Raw genomic sequence first — 18756 nt, 5'->3', positions numbered from 1 at the left:
CTTTTTGTGACTATGTGAGGTTCCTGCTTGTTGCAGGGGCCATTTTGGGTTTAGCAGAGCTGCTTTTACATTGTGAGTGAGCCAGTTGTGTTGTGTTGTGTGTGTGTAAAGTGTGAAAGTTGGGTTTTTGGGGGCTTTTTCTGGCTGTGTGAGGTTCCTGCTTGTTGCAGGGGCCATTTTGGGTCTAGCACAGCTGCTTTTACATTGTGGGTGGGCCAGTTGATGTTTTTTAATTTTTATTTGGTATGCGTTGGAAGAGGGGTAATCTTATATGGCGAGTAAAGCCCAAACCCTATATTTTAACAGGAAAAGTTGGGGGTCGTCTTATACGCCCAGTCGTCTTATACGCCGGAAAATATGGTAAGCAGACACATTTTTTTAAAACAAGAGGAACTGTAAATTATAAATGCTTTCAATAAGAAAGAGGAGTTTAGGGTGCAAAGGTCTATGGCTTCATCACAGGGTTAGATAAACAAACACTGATTTGGTATAAAGCAGCTTCCTAGCAATCTTATTTTCCAAAATGGTTGAAGTAATAGCAAGACAAGTCAAACAAGTAGTGAAAGCAATTCTCCTTAGAGAAGTAATATTGGATTATAAAATAGCGTACTTATTGTAAAGGTGAACAGAGTAGTAATTTGAAGAGGGTATCAAATGGTTTGCATTTATTTTCTTTTCAAAAATAATCAAAGTTGACTAAGCAAAAGTATTTATCTAGTTTTGGCCTGACTTTTTTGTTACTTACTTAACAAACTTGTCCACGTGAGACATAGATGCTTCATAGTTTTTCCCTCCAAACTCTTGACAATGTAATGCCATGAAGTGTGGCTTATGTGCATGTACAATCTGCAAAATAAAATAAATGTATGAATATCGCATTCCAAATGACATTAGATGAAGCCAGCTAAAAATCAATGTTCAAACAATCACAGTAATGATTCACTTCAAATCAAAATTTATCAAATCCCATTTACTCTACATACTTTTCTGAATACTATGTTAAGGTTTCTGAGTCTATAAGGTTTCAGAATGCATATTTTCTTGTATCGTTTTTGTGCAGTTTTTTTTACAAAAAGGCTATCAAGACAGAAAAGGACATGTAAAATATTGATCAATAAATCCTTGGGTACAGATGAATAAATAACATCTACTGCTCATTTGCATGATACTTTCTAAATTAAATGTGACAGATCTGCAAAGCAAATGAGATGAAAGGTTTTATGGAACTGGAATACCTGTACTTTTTATACTTGGAAAACTAGTATAAGTTTTCTTCTTCTCCAAATCAGTAGTATTTAAATTAGCATGAAGAACTTTAAAAGTTTTGACAAATAAAATACAAGAAGTGGGGATTCAGTTTATATATACATAAACCAAACTAAAATATTAAGTTGTGAAATAGGCAAATAAATGAGCAGCTTTCATTCCTACGCAGATTAGGAAATTGACAATGAACTACTCCTTGGGGCCATGTTAATTTATGTTTTTCCTGTTGCTTAACTGTCAGGAACCTGTTGAAGATACACTGTCCTAGTAGCTATTCTGCCAGACTAATGAGGCTTCCAAGTGATGCATCGTGAAGACAGCATAGCGGTGTTTCTTGCATTGTCTGGCTTAATTTCCCTTCCCAGTGAAAATCCCTGCTGATGGTAAAAACAATCACCAATCTCTGTTCTTAATGCATGGTAAAGTAGGACTGGGCCAGGATAGATAGGGGCTTAGATAATACCATTCAAAATTTCAAGCTGCTGACAGGCTACTTGTCAAAGCCAGTGACCTTCTCCCATTCCTCCCTGCTGGCAAGCCGTCCCAAGCCTGAGGGGCCCGGGGCTGCCCCGTCCTTCTCCTCCCCCCATTCCTCCAAAACCAACAAAGCCGCCCCCTCAGTCTCCATTGGCCACAGCTCCAGCTCATCCTCCCCCACGGATTCAGGCTCCGACAGGAGCATGACACAGTGTTTTACAAGATAAAATATACAAAGTTGAGTACACAAATTAAAAATACACAAATAAAAGAGCCGCACCCAGTTAAGAAACATAGAACAGAATTAACAAAGCCAAATGTTAACCATAATGCAACTAAAATGGAACTGCATCCTAAACAACCTTTGTTGAGAGTTGCTTTTAGAAGGTGGGAGCCAACTGGCTGTCCACTGAGAAGCTATCCAAAGGCCTGGTACTGCCATCAAAACACAGGGTTTCCAGGTCTCCCTTACCCCGCTGAAGGGAGATTGTACCAGCTGCCCCAGTTTCAATGGGAGAATATCATCCTATAGAAAAGTTGGTGACAAGACATGCCAAGGTTTATAGCACCAGTATTATAAATTATCCCTGAAAGGCCATTGGTAACCACGATAGAGTCTGCAACGTTAATATAATGTACTGCCACCTTTTAACCCTAATTATAACATAGAGTGCTGCATTCTGAACTAACTGCAGCCTCTGAATGGTCCTTAAAGTTGTGGAACATGTTGCAAGAAATGGCAACACATAATGGAATGTGGGAATGACCTTTGGGAAACGAGGGAAGAGATGCTGCCTAAGAAAAAATCAGACAAAAGATGAAGGAGCCCCCAATGGCTTCACCATTAGAGAAAGAAACTTCGAAGGAATGGATCAAACAATTGAAAGTGGCAGCCAGGAAGTTTACCTTCAGACTTGCAGGTTCTGTTAATGTAGCCTCACAATAAAGTAGATTTACCTCATCTAATCATGTTTCCTGTCTGGTTTACCAGGGAGGTCTGACACGACAACAGAATGAATCACTGTAACAAGATCTCCCGCCCCCAGATGTAGCTTCCACCTGCTGTTCTAATAATCTTGTTTTAAATATTTTATTTTTAAATTTATTGTGGAGGTATTAACGCTGGATTTGTTTGAATCCTGTTATGATGCATGTTTTATTGTTTTGCTGTAAAGCACCATGAATCAACGAGCTGAACTCCGTGATGAGCACTTAAATTTTAAAAAATATAAACTAATAAATCATAGCAAGATTTTAAAATGGGAAGTATCCTTGATATATTTAAAATAATTCCATAAAAGACCGAAATAAAATAGTCTCAGGAATGTAGTTTATATAGTTTACTTTATTGTCATTGCACATGATACAACAAAATTAAATGCCGTTTTCAGCGTACATTAAAACTATAAAAATAAAAACACATACATTCTATAATTGAAATTGAAAAAAATAGTCAGATTATTTGTGTGTGTGTGTGTTTGTGTGTGTGAGAGAGAGAGGGAGGGAGGGAGGGAGGGAGGAGAAGAGAGAGGGAGAGGGGAGGGAGAGAGAGGGAGAGGGACACAGAGAGAGAGGGATGGAGAAAGGGAGAGAGACAGAAGGGGCAGACAGACATCTATATGTGGGTATGCGGGGGGGGGGGACAGAGAAAACACTTACAAATTATTGAGGTACACAATAGATACAGAATTAAGCCAAAATAGTGGTTAAGAGTAAGGTTGAGACAGAACACATGCAGACAGAAGGCTAACGGTATTCACTCAAATATAATTTTAAAAGAAAAAGGAGGAAATATACAAGGAAAAATTATATGACTGAGAACACCTTGGCTCTTCTACCACCACAAAAAAGGAGGTGGGGTGAAGACTAAGATTACTGGTTTTGGCCATCTAAAATTATCTGTCTGAATGAAGAATGAAGTGGGACAAAATGGAATTCTTCCAGTTTTGAAAGCTCAAATGGGAGAGCCGCAAAACTGCTAACCACATGAGTTAGCTTCTCATTTTTGGCCCAGTATGTAATAATAGAAGGGGTGGAGCTGTAAGATTATTTCTAGGAAACAGAAGCATTACAGAAAGCCATTCATCCCCCAATCATCTCACAACTGGATTACAGTGATGTGCTCAGCATGGGGCTCTCCTTGAAGACCATCTGGCAACTACCGCTGGTTCAGAAGGCAGCAATGCAGGCACTGATGAGGGCATGTTATCCATGTGTGACAGATGCTTTGTGACTTGAACTGGTTCCCAGTTGGCTTCTGGTACAATTTGAAGGGCCCGGTATTTACCTTAGAGACTTTTGTATCATAGGAGGCCTGGCTAGCTGAGGGATCTCTTATCATCTGTTGTCTCTGCCTATGCATTCAGTCCAGTAGAGTGAGTGAACTACACATCCCATCAATTAAAGAATATCATCTTGCAGACCTAGGAAGCACTCCTACTCTACTGCAATTCCAGCCTTTTGGAATGATCTCATCCCTGGAATTTTGTGTGGCTATCATCCTTATGTTCTTCAAGAAACTACTGAAGACCTGGTTGTTGTTCCAGGCCTTGGGAACAGGATGATTGTGGAGGTCCCCTTTTTATTTTGCTTTATTTTAATCTGATTTATTTTGGACTTTTTGTATTTTTCTATTCTGGTTGGCTGCATTTCTTTTAATATGTTGGACTTTAATTGTAAGTACCCAGAGTCATTCAGGAGTTGGGAAGTCTATAAAATAAATTAGCTAACTTAAACAAGGGAACATTAGGTTCAGATCTGACTTTTTTCTGAGTTTATGTATTATTCTCAGCTTTTTTTACAATAACATGTACCCTTGAATGAACTTTTAAAATCCCTTTGTTTTGTTGTCTTGTAGAAATGGTGAATCCTCTGGATTTCAGCTATAAATTGCAAAGCATTTTAAAAACAAACATATCCAAAGAAATCAACATTCTGAGCACAAGCATCCACAGGCTACCTCTCGATTATATGGGAAGTTCCTTATAGGCCTTTCGCTGGCAAATCATATGACCAAAAGAAAAACTATAATTAAATTTATATTTTGAGAAAGTTAAATAGCCAGTTCTTTTTTTAAAAAAAGATTTATAATGAGAGCTGCTTTTTTAAATATAGAATGTTCTTATGTGCTGTTTTGCAATTTCCACTCTTCTGCAACCATAAATCTGCTTCTTCTTCCAACCGTGTTTCTCCAAAAAGAAGCCCTAATGCGTCTTTTAGAGCAAAAATAATAATAATTAAAGACCGGGTCTTCTTTTCGGAGAAACATGGTAGCTACTGTATAAGAAATGAAAGCACTGCATTCAGTCTGCTGCAAATGTAATAAAAGTGCAATCTACTAAAATCAGCTTGGTTCCATACTCTAACTTATAAATGCAAAGCATAAAGTGCTGGTTGCAGCCAGACATGTTTCAATTTATATCTGCATGAACTTTCGGGTTTCTATCTAATGTTCAATTATTTTTATAATACAGGTAATCCTCAACTTACAACCATTCATTTACGAACTGTTTGAAGTTACAATGGCATTGAAAATAGCGATTTATGACCGGTTCTCACATCTAAGACCATCACAACATCCTCACAGAGATGTGATCAAAATTTGGATGCTTGGCAACTGACGTATATTTACAATGGTTGCAGCATTCTAGTTATCATGTTATCACTATTTGCAACTTTTCCAATTGGCTTCTAACAAGCAAATTCAATGTGGGAAGCCGAATTTGTTTAATGACCGCATGGTTCACTTACCTGAAGTGATTTGCTTAACAATTATGGCAAAAAAAAAAAAAAAAAAAAAAAAAGCCATAAAATCGGGCCTGACTCATTAAACGATGGAAATCCTGATTCCAATTGTGTAAATTGAGGACTACCTGTAGATGAGAATAGGCTTATGCTGATCATTCTCTGGACTGAGCTCTGAACTCCATGGAGCTAGGGCCGTGATGGCGAACCTATGGCACAAATGCCACAGGTGGCACGCTGAGCCATAATAGTGGGCATGCAAGCATTGCCCTAGCTCAGCTCCAGTGCACATTCGTACACCGACCAGCTGGTTTTCGGGCCTTCCGGTCCCACCAGAAGTCAGCAAATGGGCCGTTTCCGGCCTCTGGAGGGCCCACTGTGCCATCATGTGCCAAAAGCAGGGGGAGTGTGTGGGAGGGTCATTTGCGCATGCGTGGGGGGGGCAGGGAACATTGAATTATGGGTGTGGGCACACGTTTGTGCGACCCCCCCCCATGCTCCCCATGCTTTTGGCACGCGACGGCAAAAAGGTTAGCCATCACTGAGCTAGGGTGTGGAGCAACTGCTTTAAGGCTTGGTGCAACCATTCCCAGCCCTTTCAGAGATGTTCTGGCATGTCTGTTGTGGTTGTGTCTTTGTATATCCAGAAGGAACTCTGCCAGGGTAGCTGACAAAATGAAGCCGATATGTGAGCAAATAATCTCAGATAAATCAACTGATTCTCAGCCTAACAGGGATACCTCGCAGATAAAAAGTGCGGGAAAATAAACTCACTCTCCACCTCAGGCTGTTTGCAAGATGAATGATATAAAAAAGGTGGTACTTAATGCAAGTAATGAATAATGCAAGTAGTGTAATAAATAAATTAAATATTGGCACGAGCTGACTAGGAATAACCCACATCCACTAAATTAAAATAAGAAAAAACTTTGTTCCGAGAACACCGCATCCATAAAGTATAAGGCTTAAATATGTGTATGGAGGAAGGAACAGTATGGTATAAGACTGCTATAAAATGTCCATTAGCTTGATAAGTTTGAAACTTCGATTAGGACATTCTTGCCATGATGAAAGTAGGTCTCCATCTTGGGTGGAGTTCATTTGATACTGTTAATTTACTTGCAAACTTTCTAGAAGAGCATCTAGTTAAAACTTGTTACTACTGTCAACAGGAAGGGAACCATTGGATAAATGACCACTTAAAGTTACAACAGCCTTGGAAAGGATGCTTTATGTCCTGTAAAGCACATCCAGCCATTGTAAACATTCGAGCACCCCCGAGATCATGTAATTGCATTTTGGGCACTTGGCAACCAGCTTAAATGTTGCAGTGTCCGGTCTTCATTTGTGATTTATAACCTTTTTTTGGCCATGTTCCAGTAGAAAATGACAAAAATGCCCTTTAGATATGGTAGATTTGCTTAACAACCATGTGATTCAGTTAACAACCATGGTGATTTGCTTTACAACCATCATAAAAAACAGATGTAAAATTGAGTCAGGCTGTAACCTGCTTAACGACTGCCCAATTTAACCAAAATTGTGGTCATTAAGCCCTGCAAATCCATGTTGATTCGATTATTATATGGGTCTCAGAAAATGAAAAAGGCTAATTATATAACTCCAACAACATAGTTATTAAGTTTTTTCATATTTTTACAGTATTCTACAGCAACTCTGAGCCTTTCTGAATTTCATAAATCAAATATTCCCTGCAATAAAGATGTGGCTAAATCATTTGAATGAGTTTGAGAAATCCTTGGAAGCTTTATTGTATTAAAAAAAAATCTATACAACAGATATCTCTACAACTGAACAATAGTGAACTCTATGCAGTTTATAAAATATAATATTAAGCTGAAAACTAAAAACAAACAAAATGAAAAAAGCATACCAGACTAAAAACAACAATTATAACAAACCACAATAGCCACCTGCCCCCCCACCCCCCCAAAAAAACCCAATTAACTCCAGACCTGGGACCAAAGCTAGGATTTAGGGGCTTTTTGAGAGGGAGATTATCATTTAGGAGAGAGGGCGATTATCATTTGCCTGAAATGATATATAGGGTTTCCTGCCTGAGCAGGGGGTTGGACTAGAAGACCTCCAAGGTCCCTTTTAAGTCTGTTATTCTGTTATTCTAATTTGGGAGGAGAATATACTGTTTCAGAGGGTGGAGCCCTCAACAAATTTGGTTCTCTAATTTGGTTCTTTACCGGATTACTATGGATCAAGACAATACAAGGTAATCAAACATTGCACCATGACGAATTAAAAAAAAAACATATTATTCCTAAATTATATTTAATTATTTCCATGTCAACTAAATAAAATTCTTTGTATAAATATTAATAATGCTCCAGCTTTGTGGCTTAGTTTTCTTAGAAACTTGTTCCAATTAAGTCCCATGCTAAATTAAAATCCCGTCAGCATTATATGGTCTTCCTGTAAACACAAAGCTTAGCAAAACCTCTGTGTAGAATAATTAGTTTGTCTGTGATTGGCCCATAAAAATCAATTATAGTGTTCTGACTCTCCCTGTTCAACTAAAATTATATAATGGCGTCCAAGGTTTGAAGTGTATTGTTCAGTTATAAAATGAGAAGTCTTAATTAATGTAAAATTCCTGTAACCAATTTTCAATTGCCACAATTACAAATCTTGGCAATCCCAATTTTTTTGCATGGAAATATTTTTCATCAGAAACAAAATAACTTTTTTGCAGAAAAGTTACTTCACATTTCTGTGTACTCAGTTTGTAAAAAAAAATAACTGCCTTCTCTTGAATACACATCTCTATCTTCTAACACTGCATGATGCAAAACCAACCAAACAGAAAAATTAAACTGTTATAATTATGTATAGAGAAAACTCAACATGATTCTTGATTAAGGCCATACAAAATTAAAAATTGTCAAAGGAATTAAAACTTACTCTTTTTATTGTAAAATAAAAATGAAAAGATATGCAGTAAAAGTAAGTTAAAAATGAACATACCAAAATCCTTAGTCACAAAAAAAGAGAAATTAAGAGAAAAAATTGAAAAAAGAAAAACCAATGCTTTAAGAAAAAAAGGTGGGAAAAAAATAGAAAGAAAAAAGGGAGAAAATCCCTATTTCTGAAAGGACTCCTGATGAGACATACCTAAATTGCAGACTTACCCACTCTATCCCTCTAAGCCCGTGATGGCGAACTCATGTCACGCGTGCCAGAGGTAGCACGCAGCGCCCTCTCTGTGGGCACACAAGCTGTTGCCCCAGTTCAGCACCGCTGCACATGTGCCTCCCGCCAGCCAGCTGGTCTTCGGGTCTCTCCTGTGCATGTGCGGCGGGGCAGGTGCTGCCCACGCATGTGTGGGCCACCCACACATGCGTGGGGAGTGTGCGGGGGGGCACGCACACATGCGCAGGGGGCATGCACACATGGGGAATGGGGCACATGCATGGGGACCGCACACACATTGCATTTTGGGGGTTCGGGCACGCTTGTGCTTTGGGCACTCAGTCCAGAAAAGATTAGCCATAATTGCCCTAAGCTAAAAACAGTTCCAACTGCAAAATTAAATCTAAAATAAATGAACTACTGCAAACCTAAATATATATTAAAAAATCCTCTTGACATTTACATAATTGTGAGGATTGCTTTTGTAGTCCAACTTCAGTTCATTATGTGTGTGTGTGTACACATAATATATATATATATATATATATATATTCCTCAGTTTAGAAATTTGTTTAGTGACCGTTTGAAGTTACAATGCACTGAAAAAAGTGATTTATGACCATTTCACACTTACAACCATTGTAGCATCCCCATGGTCACATGATCAAAATTCAGATGCTTGGCAACTGACATATTTATGACAGTTTCACTGTTCCAGAGTCATGTGATCCCCTTTTGCGATCTTCTGACAAGTAAAGTCAATGGAGAAGTCAGATTCAACAACCGTATTACTAATTTAACAACTGCAGTGATTCACTTAGCAAAAAAGGTCATAAAATGGGGCAAAAGTCACAACAAATTTCTCATGTACAACATAAATTTTGGGCTCAATTGTGGTCGTAAATTGAAGACTACCTGTAATTATAGCATGATCATTCCAAAAATTTCAGGCTAGAAAAAAATAAGTCTTTATTTCTGCCTGTAACTAAACATGATTTCATTTTTCATGGTTTTTACTATCTTGGAAGGCAATTCAGGAAAGAAGATTAATTTCCCAACAAATTCCAAAGAGGTTGTTTGTCGGAAGAGTTTACAATATTTTCACATATAGAACTTCAAGAAATTCCACTGTTGCTGGATTCAGTCTACATCAAGATTGGAACCTTAATGGAACATCATGTGTTGCATTTCATTTCAACACAATCTTTCACATTAAATAGCTCCCTAAAACGTTTCTATCCCGAAGCAAGGGACTTACAGGATCAAAGCGAGAAAACTCCCTAAAACATTTACCCTTCAGAGCCACTAGAGGATGCTCATTCTTTATTTATGAAAAATTTAAAACTAATTTTTTTCTACCAGCTCTTATCTTGAATCTGTGCCAGTTTCTCTTGACATACTGGCATCCCCTTTAAAATTAAGTCTTTTTTCTTTTTTCATTTTTTCAGGAGATATATGCATTATTTTCCTAAACGTTTTTAGTTTTCCTCTACACAAAATTCAACTTTAACCAACTTTAAAAAAAAATATTATGAGCCTTCTACTTATGGAGTGTAAATGAACCAAAATTAGTTCCCCTTCTCTTGATTTGATTATATATTGCAATCAAGAACTGCACAACAAACACCTCCAATTTTATATACGATTAGGCTAACAACAGAATCCGCTGTATTTTCTATTGGAGCTGGGCTCTTGGAAACAGAAATGTATGGTCCTTTACGGCAGCTGTTATGGATTTTTCCATTTCCAGTTGAGATGGTGTCGTTCTATCATGAGATGGAGGGGGCAGGAGCAGGAGAAAGGAAATAAGCAGTCCAATTATAGTTTTCAACAGCTTAAGAAGGGAGACATCACCAAAGTGATGCTCAGTCTTTTTCCACCTTGGCTGGAACTCCTAAATTCATTATCTTTTTATTAAGATATTTTGCTTTCTATTTAACATATAAAGGGTCTGTTAGATGTCATCAAGTAGAATTTAATTCATGGTGACTGCCGAGAGAAAAGCTTACCATCTCAACCTGTTTCCAGAAATAACATCCTCCAAGGACATCACAGTAATCTCTTTGATTCCATTTTACGCATCGCCTTCCCCTTCTTCTATTTCCTTTAACTTTGCCAAGCACAATAATTTCTTTGACTACATCATCCACTGGCATCATATGTCTGATGAATGTGAGTATTTCCACAAAGGTGATGTCAGCCTTTATGTAGTTCATGACAAAATGACTTTTTTTTTTTTTTTGCATTCTTGGTACTCTTAGAAAACGTATCCACCTCTATAAGATTCTTTGATCTTTCTCAGGATTGAACTTGCACAGGTATACATTACCAGTGGAAAGACCACTGTGCTTATTCTGAATGTTGTTGTCACAAGACATCTGTCACATCTTTTCTACATCTATTACTTCATTCATTCTTAGATTTAATCTCTTGAGGCCATTGTCCATTTTTAGCTATTCTTTAACCCCCACCCCCAAATCTATCTACTATTTTTACTTTTTTGCCCTAAATTATAAATGTATTAAACATGCAAGCTAACATTGTATTTTTGGCATTTAACATTAATTGGATTCTCTATTTTCTGTTTTGCTCCCATAATGAACTTTTCTAAGTCTTCTTTAGCTAAGTAGTCTACACCAGAGGTGGTATTCAGCAGGTTCTGACCAGTTCTGGAGAACTGGTAGCAGAAATTTTGAGTAGTTCGGAGAATCGGTAAATACCAGTTCTGACTGGCCCTGTTCTCTGCCTCCCGAGTCCCAGCTGATCGGGAAGAAATGGAGATTTTGCAGTAACTTTCCCCTGGAGTGGGGTGGGAATGGAGATTTTACAGTATCCTTCCCCTGCCACGCCCACCAAGCCATGCCACGCCCACCAAATTTTTGAATCACACCACTGGTCTATACATATCTCAAATGGTAAGTGCTGAAACTGATTCTGATTTTAGCTGTCATTTCTTCTATCTTGCCTTTCTTATAGTCTTTACATTGTATATCACAGGGCTGTCAAACTCGCATCATCACAGCGTCATCACATGACATATTGAGACTTTTTTCCCTTTCACTAAACCGGGCATGAGCGTGACCAGCGTGTGACACATTGGGCATGTGGGCTGCAAGTTTGACAGCCCTGTTATATCAGAACAATATCTAAGTTTGTTTCACTTGCTTCCCCACTATGAGCTACATTATTTCTCTATATTAAGTTCTTATAGTATGTTCTTGTTCATTCAATAGATTCCCCAAAAAATAATCAACTCTTAATTTGGGACACCTCCTCTGGACTCCCATGGGAATGGCCATCAGATGGCAATGAAAAGACTAAATATTTTTTTGCCCTCTTACCCTCTTCACTATGCATCTTATACCCATCTGATCTTATACCCATCTGCCTTTCTGAAACCTGTATGAATTTCTCTGTCTATAAGAACTTAAATAACCCTTTGCTTTTGTGAGAAATCAATCCAATGGCATTTTGCATTTTTTCTTGCCTCTTTTTTTAAATATAAGGAAATGCACCGATTTTACAATCTCTAGCAGTCTTGTTCCATGCTTGTTGACATATAACCATTATCACTTTAACTGCCTCTTCTCCTGTACCCTTAAACAGCCCAAAGGTATCTGATCAGCACCCAATGCTTTTCCATTTGACAGCTGGTCTATTTGCTTTTGCACCTCACTTCCATGTAGAGTGTTGAGTAATATACAGGTAGTCCTCGATTCATGACAATTGAGCCCAAAATTTCTGTGGCCAAGTGAAACAGTTGTTAAGTGAATTTTGTCCCATTTTATGACTTTTCTTGTCATACTAGTTAAGTGAGTCATTGTAGTTGTTAAGTGAGTAACAAGCTTGTTAAGTGAATCTGGCTTCCTCGTTGACTTCTCGTCAGAAGTTTGCAAAAGGTGTTCTCATGACCCCAGGACATCGCAACAGTCATAAATATAAGTCAGTTCCCAAGCATCTGAATTTTGATCACATGACTGGGGATGCTGCAATGGTCTTAAGTGTGAAAAGCAGTCATAAGTAACTTTTTTCAATGCTATTGGAATTTTGAATAGTCACTAAACGAATTGTCGAGAACTATCTGTAATCCCTATAACTCTTTCTGCTATTCTATAATCCAATTTGCAAAGGATGTCAGTACAATCATTTCACTTTTCTTTAACCATATTTGCCTCTTTCAGCTCTCTTTGATTACTGTTTTGTATTCTTTATTCCTTGACCTTATCTGGGCTTTAAAAATTTAGAGAATTGCTAAAGAATCACATAGTGGTCATTGGTATTTTGGCAGCCTACTATAATATGCCTACTGTTCCTACCTTAATTACTATTTTTGACCTAATTGATTGTCTTTAAAACGATTTCCCTATTTCCTTTTCTCATCATATTTCTGCTTGAGATCTACCATATTTTTCAAGTATAAGACGCACCTTAGTTTTGGGGAGGAAAATAAGAAAAAAGCTGATTGGCAGGTGGATCGGCCTCCCGGAATACTCCCAATCAGCTGTTCCCAGAGGTGAATTTTAGCAACAGGTTCCTTGATTGTGAGCTCTGTGCCTTGCTTTTTTTTCTGCCTCTGAAACTTCTGAAACTCTGTTTCTGAAAAAACTTTCTTTTCTGCCTCTGAAAGCCTCTGAAACAGAGCTTCAGAAAAAAAGCCTCTGAAGCTCTGTTTGGGGGCTTTTTTCTGAAGCTTCGTTTCTGATGCTTTTTTCAGCCTCTGAAACCTCCATTTGAGAAGCTGGGCAGGGCTACATTTGGAGTATAAGACGCACCCAGATTTTCACCGTCTTTTTTGGGGAGGAAAGGTGCGTTTTATACTCCGAAAAACACGGTAATTCATTTTCCTTTCTTGCTTGACATCGAAAGTCTGCATTTAATTGTTGTATGTCCTTCTTGCTGACCAAAACTTTCGTCTTCCATCTTTCCTCAGCTATTGTGAAAGCTTGTTCTGAAACCCATTTAATTTGCCCCTTTGCTTTTCTTCTCTTAAATATTTTTCCATTTCAATTTTCCCAGAAGTGTTTGCAATTGTATTTCTCTGCATTTGATTTTGACTTCCTTTTCATTGGTGGGTTGGCTTTTTTCACAGCTGCAAAGCTCTCCCTCCTCTCACTCCCTGGCGCATGCATTTAGTTTCTCTCCTCTTCTGACCCTCACCAAGTGTGACCCCCCCTAGGAGCACCTAGTTTTGGGGTTGTCATCCTCCAGAAGGGCAGAAAATCCCACACAACAATCTTTATATAAAGTCATGGAAATGGGTTCATCACTCAGTCCCTGAAATATTATAATCAGCGCCAGGACAATATTTTCACTAGGCCAACTCATAAAATGTACAAAATTTGAACTGATGTAATTAATATGCTTGCCCAATATGAAAGTTGAAATGTTACTATGGTCAGCCAGGCTGTGTTTATTTTTTCTGAGGCTGTTTACTTATTTATAGGAATGACACATTTTTCTGCCAACAAACTAACCTTTATGTGCTTAAAATAACACTTTTTCTACCATTAATCCCTGAAGCAAAAAATATCCAGAGGTCCAGTTAAGCAGAATAGTACTCTAAGCCAGAATTAAAGGATATGATGCAACCCTAAAACCAGATCCCACAGTTATTATATGTATACAAAATTGTTAATTAAATAAACACTCAAAAAAGGAAAGCTCTCACTAATGACATAATCACTACTCTTCCTTTAAAAACAAAATTGTTGATGTTCCATATTGTTTTTTTCCTGTACTAGCTAATGTACTAAAAGCAAGGATCCAACAAATATTTTGCTATCCAGTTCATGCCGGATAGAGAGTTAGGTCAATATAAAATACCGATGAATCCATGGAATAGAAGTTTTTATAGTACAAGACACACAACGGTAGTTTCATTAGCAATTAACACAATCAACTAATGCTGAGACTACTTTTTTATTCATACAGCTTTGTAGCAAAAGTCAGCATCCTTTTAAAATATATCACAACTTCACAATGTACAATGGCACATGTGCTAAAATAAAAAATAAATGTAAAGTGACCAAAAGTCTATATCAGAGGTGTCAAACTCGATTTCATTGAGGGCTGCATCAGGGTTGTGTTTGACCTTGGGGGGGACATGGCCAAATCAATGACACTTGTGTTGGGGGGTGCTTGTGGTGGCCGGAGCGCTCTGCCAGAGAAAACAGGCCCCTAAGCTCCGTTTTCAGCTGCGATGGCCTCCTGCAACCCTCTGCCAATGAAAATGGAGTTCAGGAGGGCTGTGTTTTTGTTGGCAGAGGCACTACGGGCTGGTCTTTTGCTGTTTCCAGAGTGGCCCCACAGGCCAGATCTAAGCACCCTATGGGCCTGATCCGGCCCATGGGCCTTGAGTTTGACATTCCTAATCTACATACTCTATCAGTATATTGATAGGTGACTTCACTTGGCAGTTTCATATAGAGGTTACAGAGAAATAATGAGAATCACGTTCTAGGGCCCCCTCAATGCAGGGGCCTAGAGCTTGACCTCTCCCATACTGATTGGAACTAGCCCCAGAAGAGAATGGAGAACCACTGCAAAATAATGCCCCTGTTCCAATCACTAAAGCTGGCTGAGAAGGATAACAAAGTCAATAGCACTGAAAGACACTGAGCGATTAGATAGCATGGGGACACTGCCCTGTTCCATGTTCACCAGAAGGCATCCATAAATGCAATCGTTGCTGCCTTGGTGCTACAACCCAGCCTAAAACTTAAAGGGTCTAAATTAGGGATTCTTAACCTGGATCTACAGATATATTTCAGGGTGTCTCTAAATGTGGGTGGAAAAGAATACAATTCTCATTAATCTCTTAGCTGAAATATAGTTTTCATTTAATAGTGAATGTAGACCACAAAAAGGTAATTTATGACCTCTAGATTCTAAAAATATTATGTTTTGCAGGTCTCACTACAATTGAGTATTATAAAGAGTATTGTATTGCTAATGATTTAATGGATTAATAAAGAGGCCCATCTGTTTTTTAAAAAAATATTTCCATAATTGAATTTGAGTATAATGGTTTTCCTTTGTAATACAATCTATGTGTATTCTACTTTACGAATTAAAATTCATTATTTTGAGAGTGGGTTCACAGGTTTTACCAGATTCTCCAAGGAATCCAAGACATCAAAAGTTTAAGAATGTCTGTCTAGATCAGGGGTGTCAAACTCAAGGCCCAGGGACCAGATCCGGCCTGCAGGATGCTTAGATCTGGCCTGTGGGGCCACCCTGGAAACAGTAAAGGACTGACCCACGGTGCCTCTGCCAGCAAAAATGGAGCTAGGGAGGGCTGCAGGCGGCCCTCCCGAGCTCTGTTTTCGCTGGCAGAGGGTTGCAGGAGGCCATTACAGGTGAAAATGGAGCTCAGGATCCCGTTTTCTCTGGCCGAGAGCTCGGGCCACCACAGGCGCCCCTGACACAGGTGATGTTAAACTGACCATGCCTAACCTGGCCATGCCCACCTCAGTCCCCTGAGGTCAAACACAACCCAGAATGCGGTCCTCAATAAAATCAAGACTTTGATACCCCTGGTCTAGATCATGCTGTCTGGAGAATTCTGGGACTTGGAGTCTACAAATCATAAATTAACCAAGATTGGATACCCCTGGTCAAAATTACCCAAGTCTGTTGGATCCAGTGATGGTGCTTAAAGAGAGGGCAAACCAATGCTTCTTTCAAAGCAGGAAGAACCATATTCTCCCTTTGAAAAAGCATTCACCACCACATAGATCAACCATATGGCCTGGGAGGTCCTGACCAGACAGATGGGACGTGGAGCACAGGAAGTTAACCTCACAGCTCCAAGGACCCTGTTTTTTTGTTCCAAAAAAACCCTCTTCCTAACTATGAAGAGTATAATGTCTCAGTCATCTCCATGGGACTGCACAGCCAAAATTGAGCAACTTCATCCAACAAAGGTCTAGAAAAATCCCTCTAAGGCAGGGGTATCAAACTTGCAGCCCACAGACCGGATGCATCACGTGCTGGCTCCATCCCCACCCAGTTTAGTGACGGGGGAAAGGTCCCAATAATCACACGATGCCACCATGATGACGCAAGTTTGACACCGCTGCTCTAAGGGCTACTCCACTTAGAATGGACCAAGTCATCTGAACTGTATTTATTATTGTTGTCTTTGTATGCTGCCCAAACTACAATTCTGGGCAGCTAATAAATTCAAAACAGGTAATAAATAATAAACAACTTGGCTGCAGACACAATAAGAGTGGGAAAATAAGCATGTTTTGCTGCTTTTATCACTGCAAGTAGTTAATAAAATAGTGCACCTGTACTCAGGTGAGCTCACAGTTATCTTTCTCCACTTTCCAGGTGTCACTGATGTTATTTTATTTTCCAGATTTTTGTGGAGATTCTCAGCCATCCAGTTATGGTTGTCCCAGAGGTGTTTTTCCAAAATGTAACTGGACTTCCTTTTTTTTTTTTTTTTGAAATGTTTCACTTCTCATCCAAGAGCTTCTTCAGTTCTGAATACTAGTTCTGAATACTAGAACTGAAGAAGCTTCTTGGATGAGAAGTGAAATGTTTTCAGAGAAAGAATTTTCTTTTTCAAAAAAAAAAAACCCCAAGAAACCCAAATAGCTACATTACAAAACATATCCACCAAATCAGGTTCTATTCATGAATACAAGATTGGTCTTCGTCTACAATTAAATCTTGAATGAGGCAAGCTTGATTACAGACTAATTAAGAAAAAAAGAGAGCCATAAAAAGTGCTTTATAAAAGACATGACATTTTAATGGAGGGAAACAGTATTAAAATAATTTGAAAAGGCCTACTTCAGAAAGGATCATCGGTTTTCCATGTATGAAAATAACAGAATATGAACTTAAGGGTATCTAGATTTCTGTTTGAATTAACTCAGTGTTTCTCAATCTTAGCAATGTTAAGAGGTGAACTTCCAACTCCCAGAATTCTCCACCCACTATGGCTGGCTGGGGAATTCTGGGAATGAAAGTTCACACCTCTTAAAGTTGCCAAAGTTGAGAAACACTGAATTAACTGAGCTTCATTAATTATTGTTGGATACAGCCAAAAGTAGATTCCACATGCTATTTTCCATTTTGTCCATAATTAATAGCTACAAAATTATTTCACTTCTTGCTTCTTGTATATTGCAAGGAGTAAAACTAGCATAATACTATCAAGAAAACAGAAACCATCATTTTTTCCACTTGGGAAAAATGACAGATAAAATATCTTTTAGGGTATCTGCAGAAAGTTGGACTTTTATTTTACTGTAGCCACTTCCTTTAAACAAAGATAACTGCAGTAAGCACTTTCAAAAAAAGGAAAGAAGAAAATTACTGAGGTGAGTAAGAAAACAGAATGCATCCCTCTGCTATACCATATTTTTGTTTTCCGTGGTTGTAAATGTAATTGACAATCCCGCAAACTTTAATTGGCAATCTGACACTTTAGCACATTTTGCATCCAATTATGCAAATCCACCTTGAAAGATACTATTTGCAAAATGATGAAAAACAATAGCACCATTATTTCCATAGATGAAAATAAGCATGAGATAAAAATGAGAAACGTGCACATACACCACAATGCCTACCAGAAGTCTTTATTAGTAGATACAAGGAATAAAAATTTTCCCGGCACACAGCCATTGTTGGATGCAGGGAAGAATTGCCATCTGGTGTAATAGTGTACCTTTTTATCACATATTTTCCCTCTAATATAGGATTCTAGAAGGAAGATAACAGATCCTCCATTCAAATAGCTTATTGTAGCCCATTGTTGAATTCCTATAATTACAGGTAGTCTTAGACTTACAACAGTTTGTTTAGTGACTGTTCGAAGTTAAAACAGCACTGAAAAAAGTGACTTATGAAGGTTTTTCACACTTACAACTGTTGCATCATTCCCATAATCATCATCATCATCATCTTTTAATGATCCCATAATCCCTCCCTGGATGAAGTCTGGGCAACTGAATGGAGCAGAGTGTTTACTGGCCAAATGCCCTTCCTGTCACCAATGCAGAGTTATATTCAACAGATATATTCTCATCGTGCCCAGAGAGAGAAATATCTGCCTCTACCTAGGATCGAACTCACAGCGTCCTGATT

At 38.4% G+C, this 18756-nt stretch overlaps 1 protein-coding gene across 3 annotated transcripts in view; it reads right to left on the bottom strand.

Moving 5' to 3' along the window:
- The window catches only part of INPP5A (inositol polyphosphate-5-phosphatase A), a 297349-nt gene that overhangs the window by 192217 nt on the left and 86376 nt on the right, over nt 1–18756 (bottom strand). For all 3 annotated transcript variants that reach the window (XM_034436526.3, XM_087871686.1, XM_034436525.3), the window contains exon 3: nt 746–846. In XM_034436526.3, the coding sequence (XP_034292417.1) occupies nt 746–846 (101 nt within the window). The remainder of the gene's footprint in view (nt 1–745; nt 847–18756) is intronic.

This window comes from Pantherophis guttatus, chromosome 6 (genome assembly GCF_059756535.1).
Source record: "Pantherophis guttatus breed Tessera chromosome 6, ASM5975653v1, whole genome shotgun sequence".
Classification (NCBI taxonomy): Eukaryota; Metazoa; Chordata; class Lepidosauria; order Squamata; family Colubridae; genus Pantherophis; species Pantherophis guttatus.
Note: the sequence above shows the minus strand (reverse complement) of the source record. Positions and strands in the feature narration are given on the sequence as shown.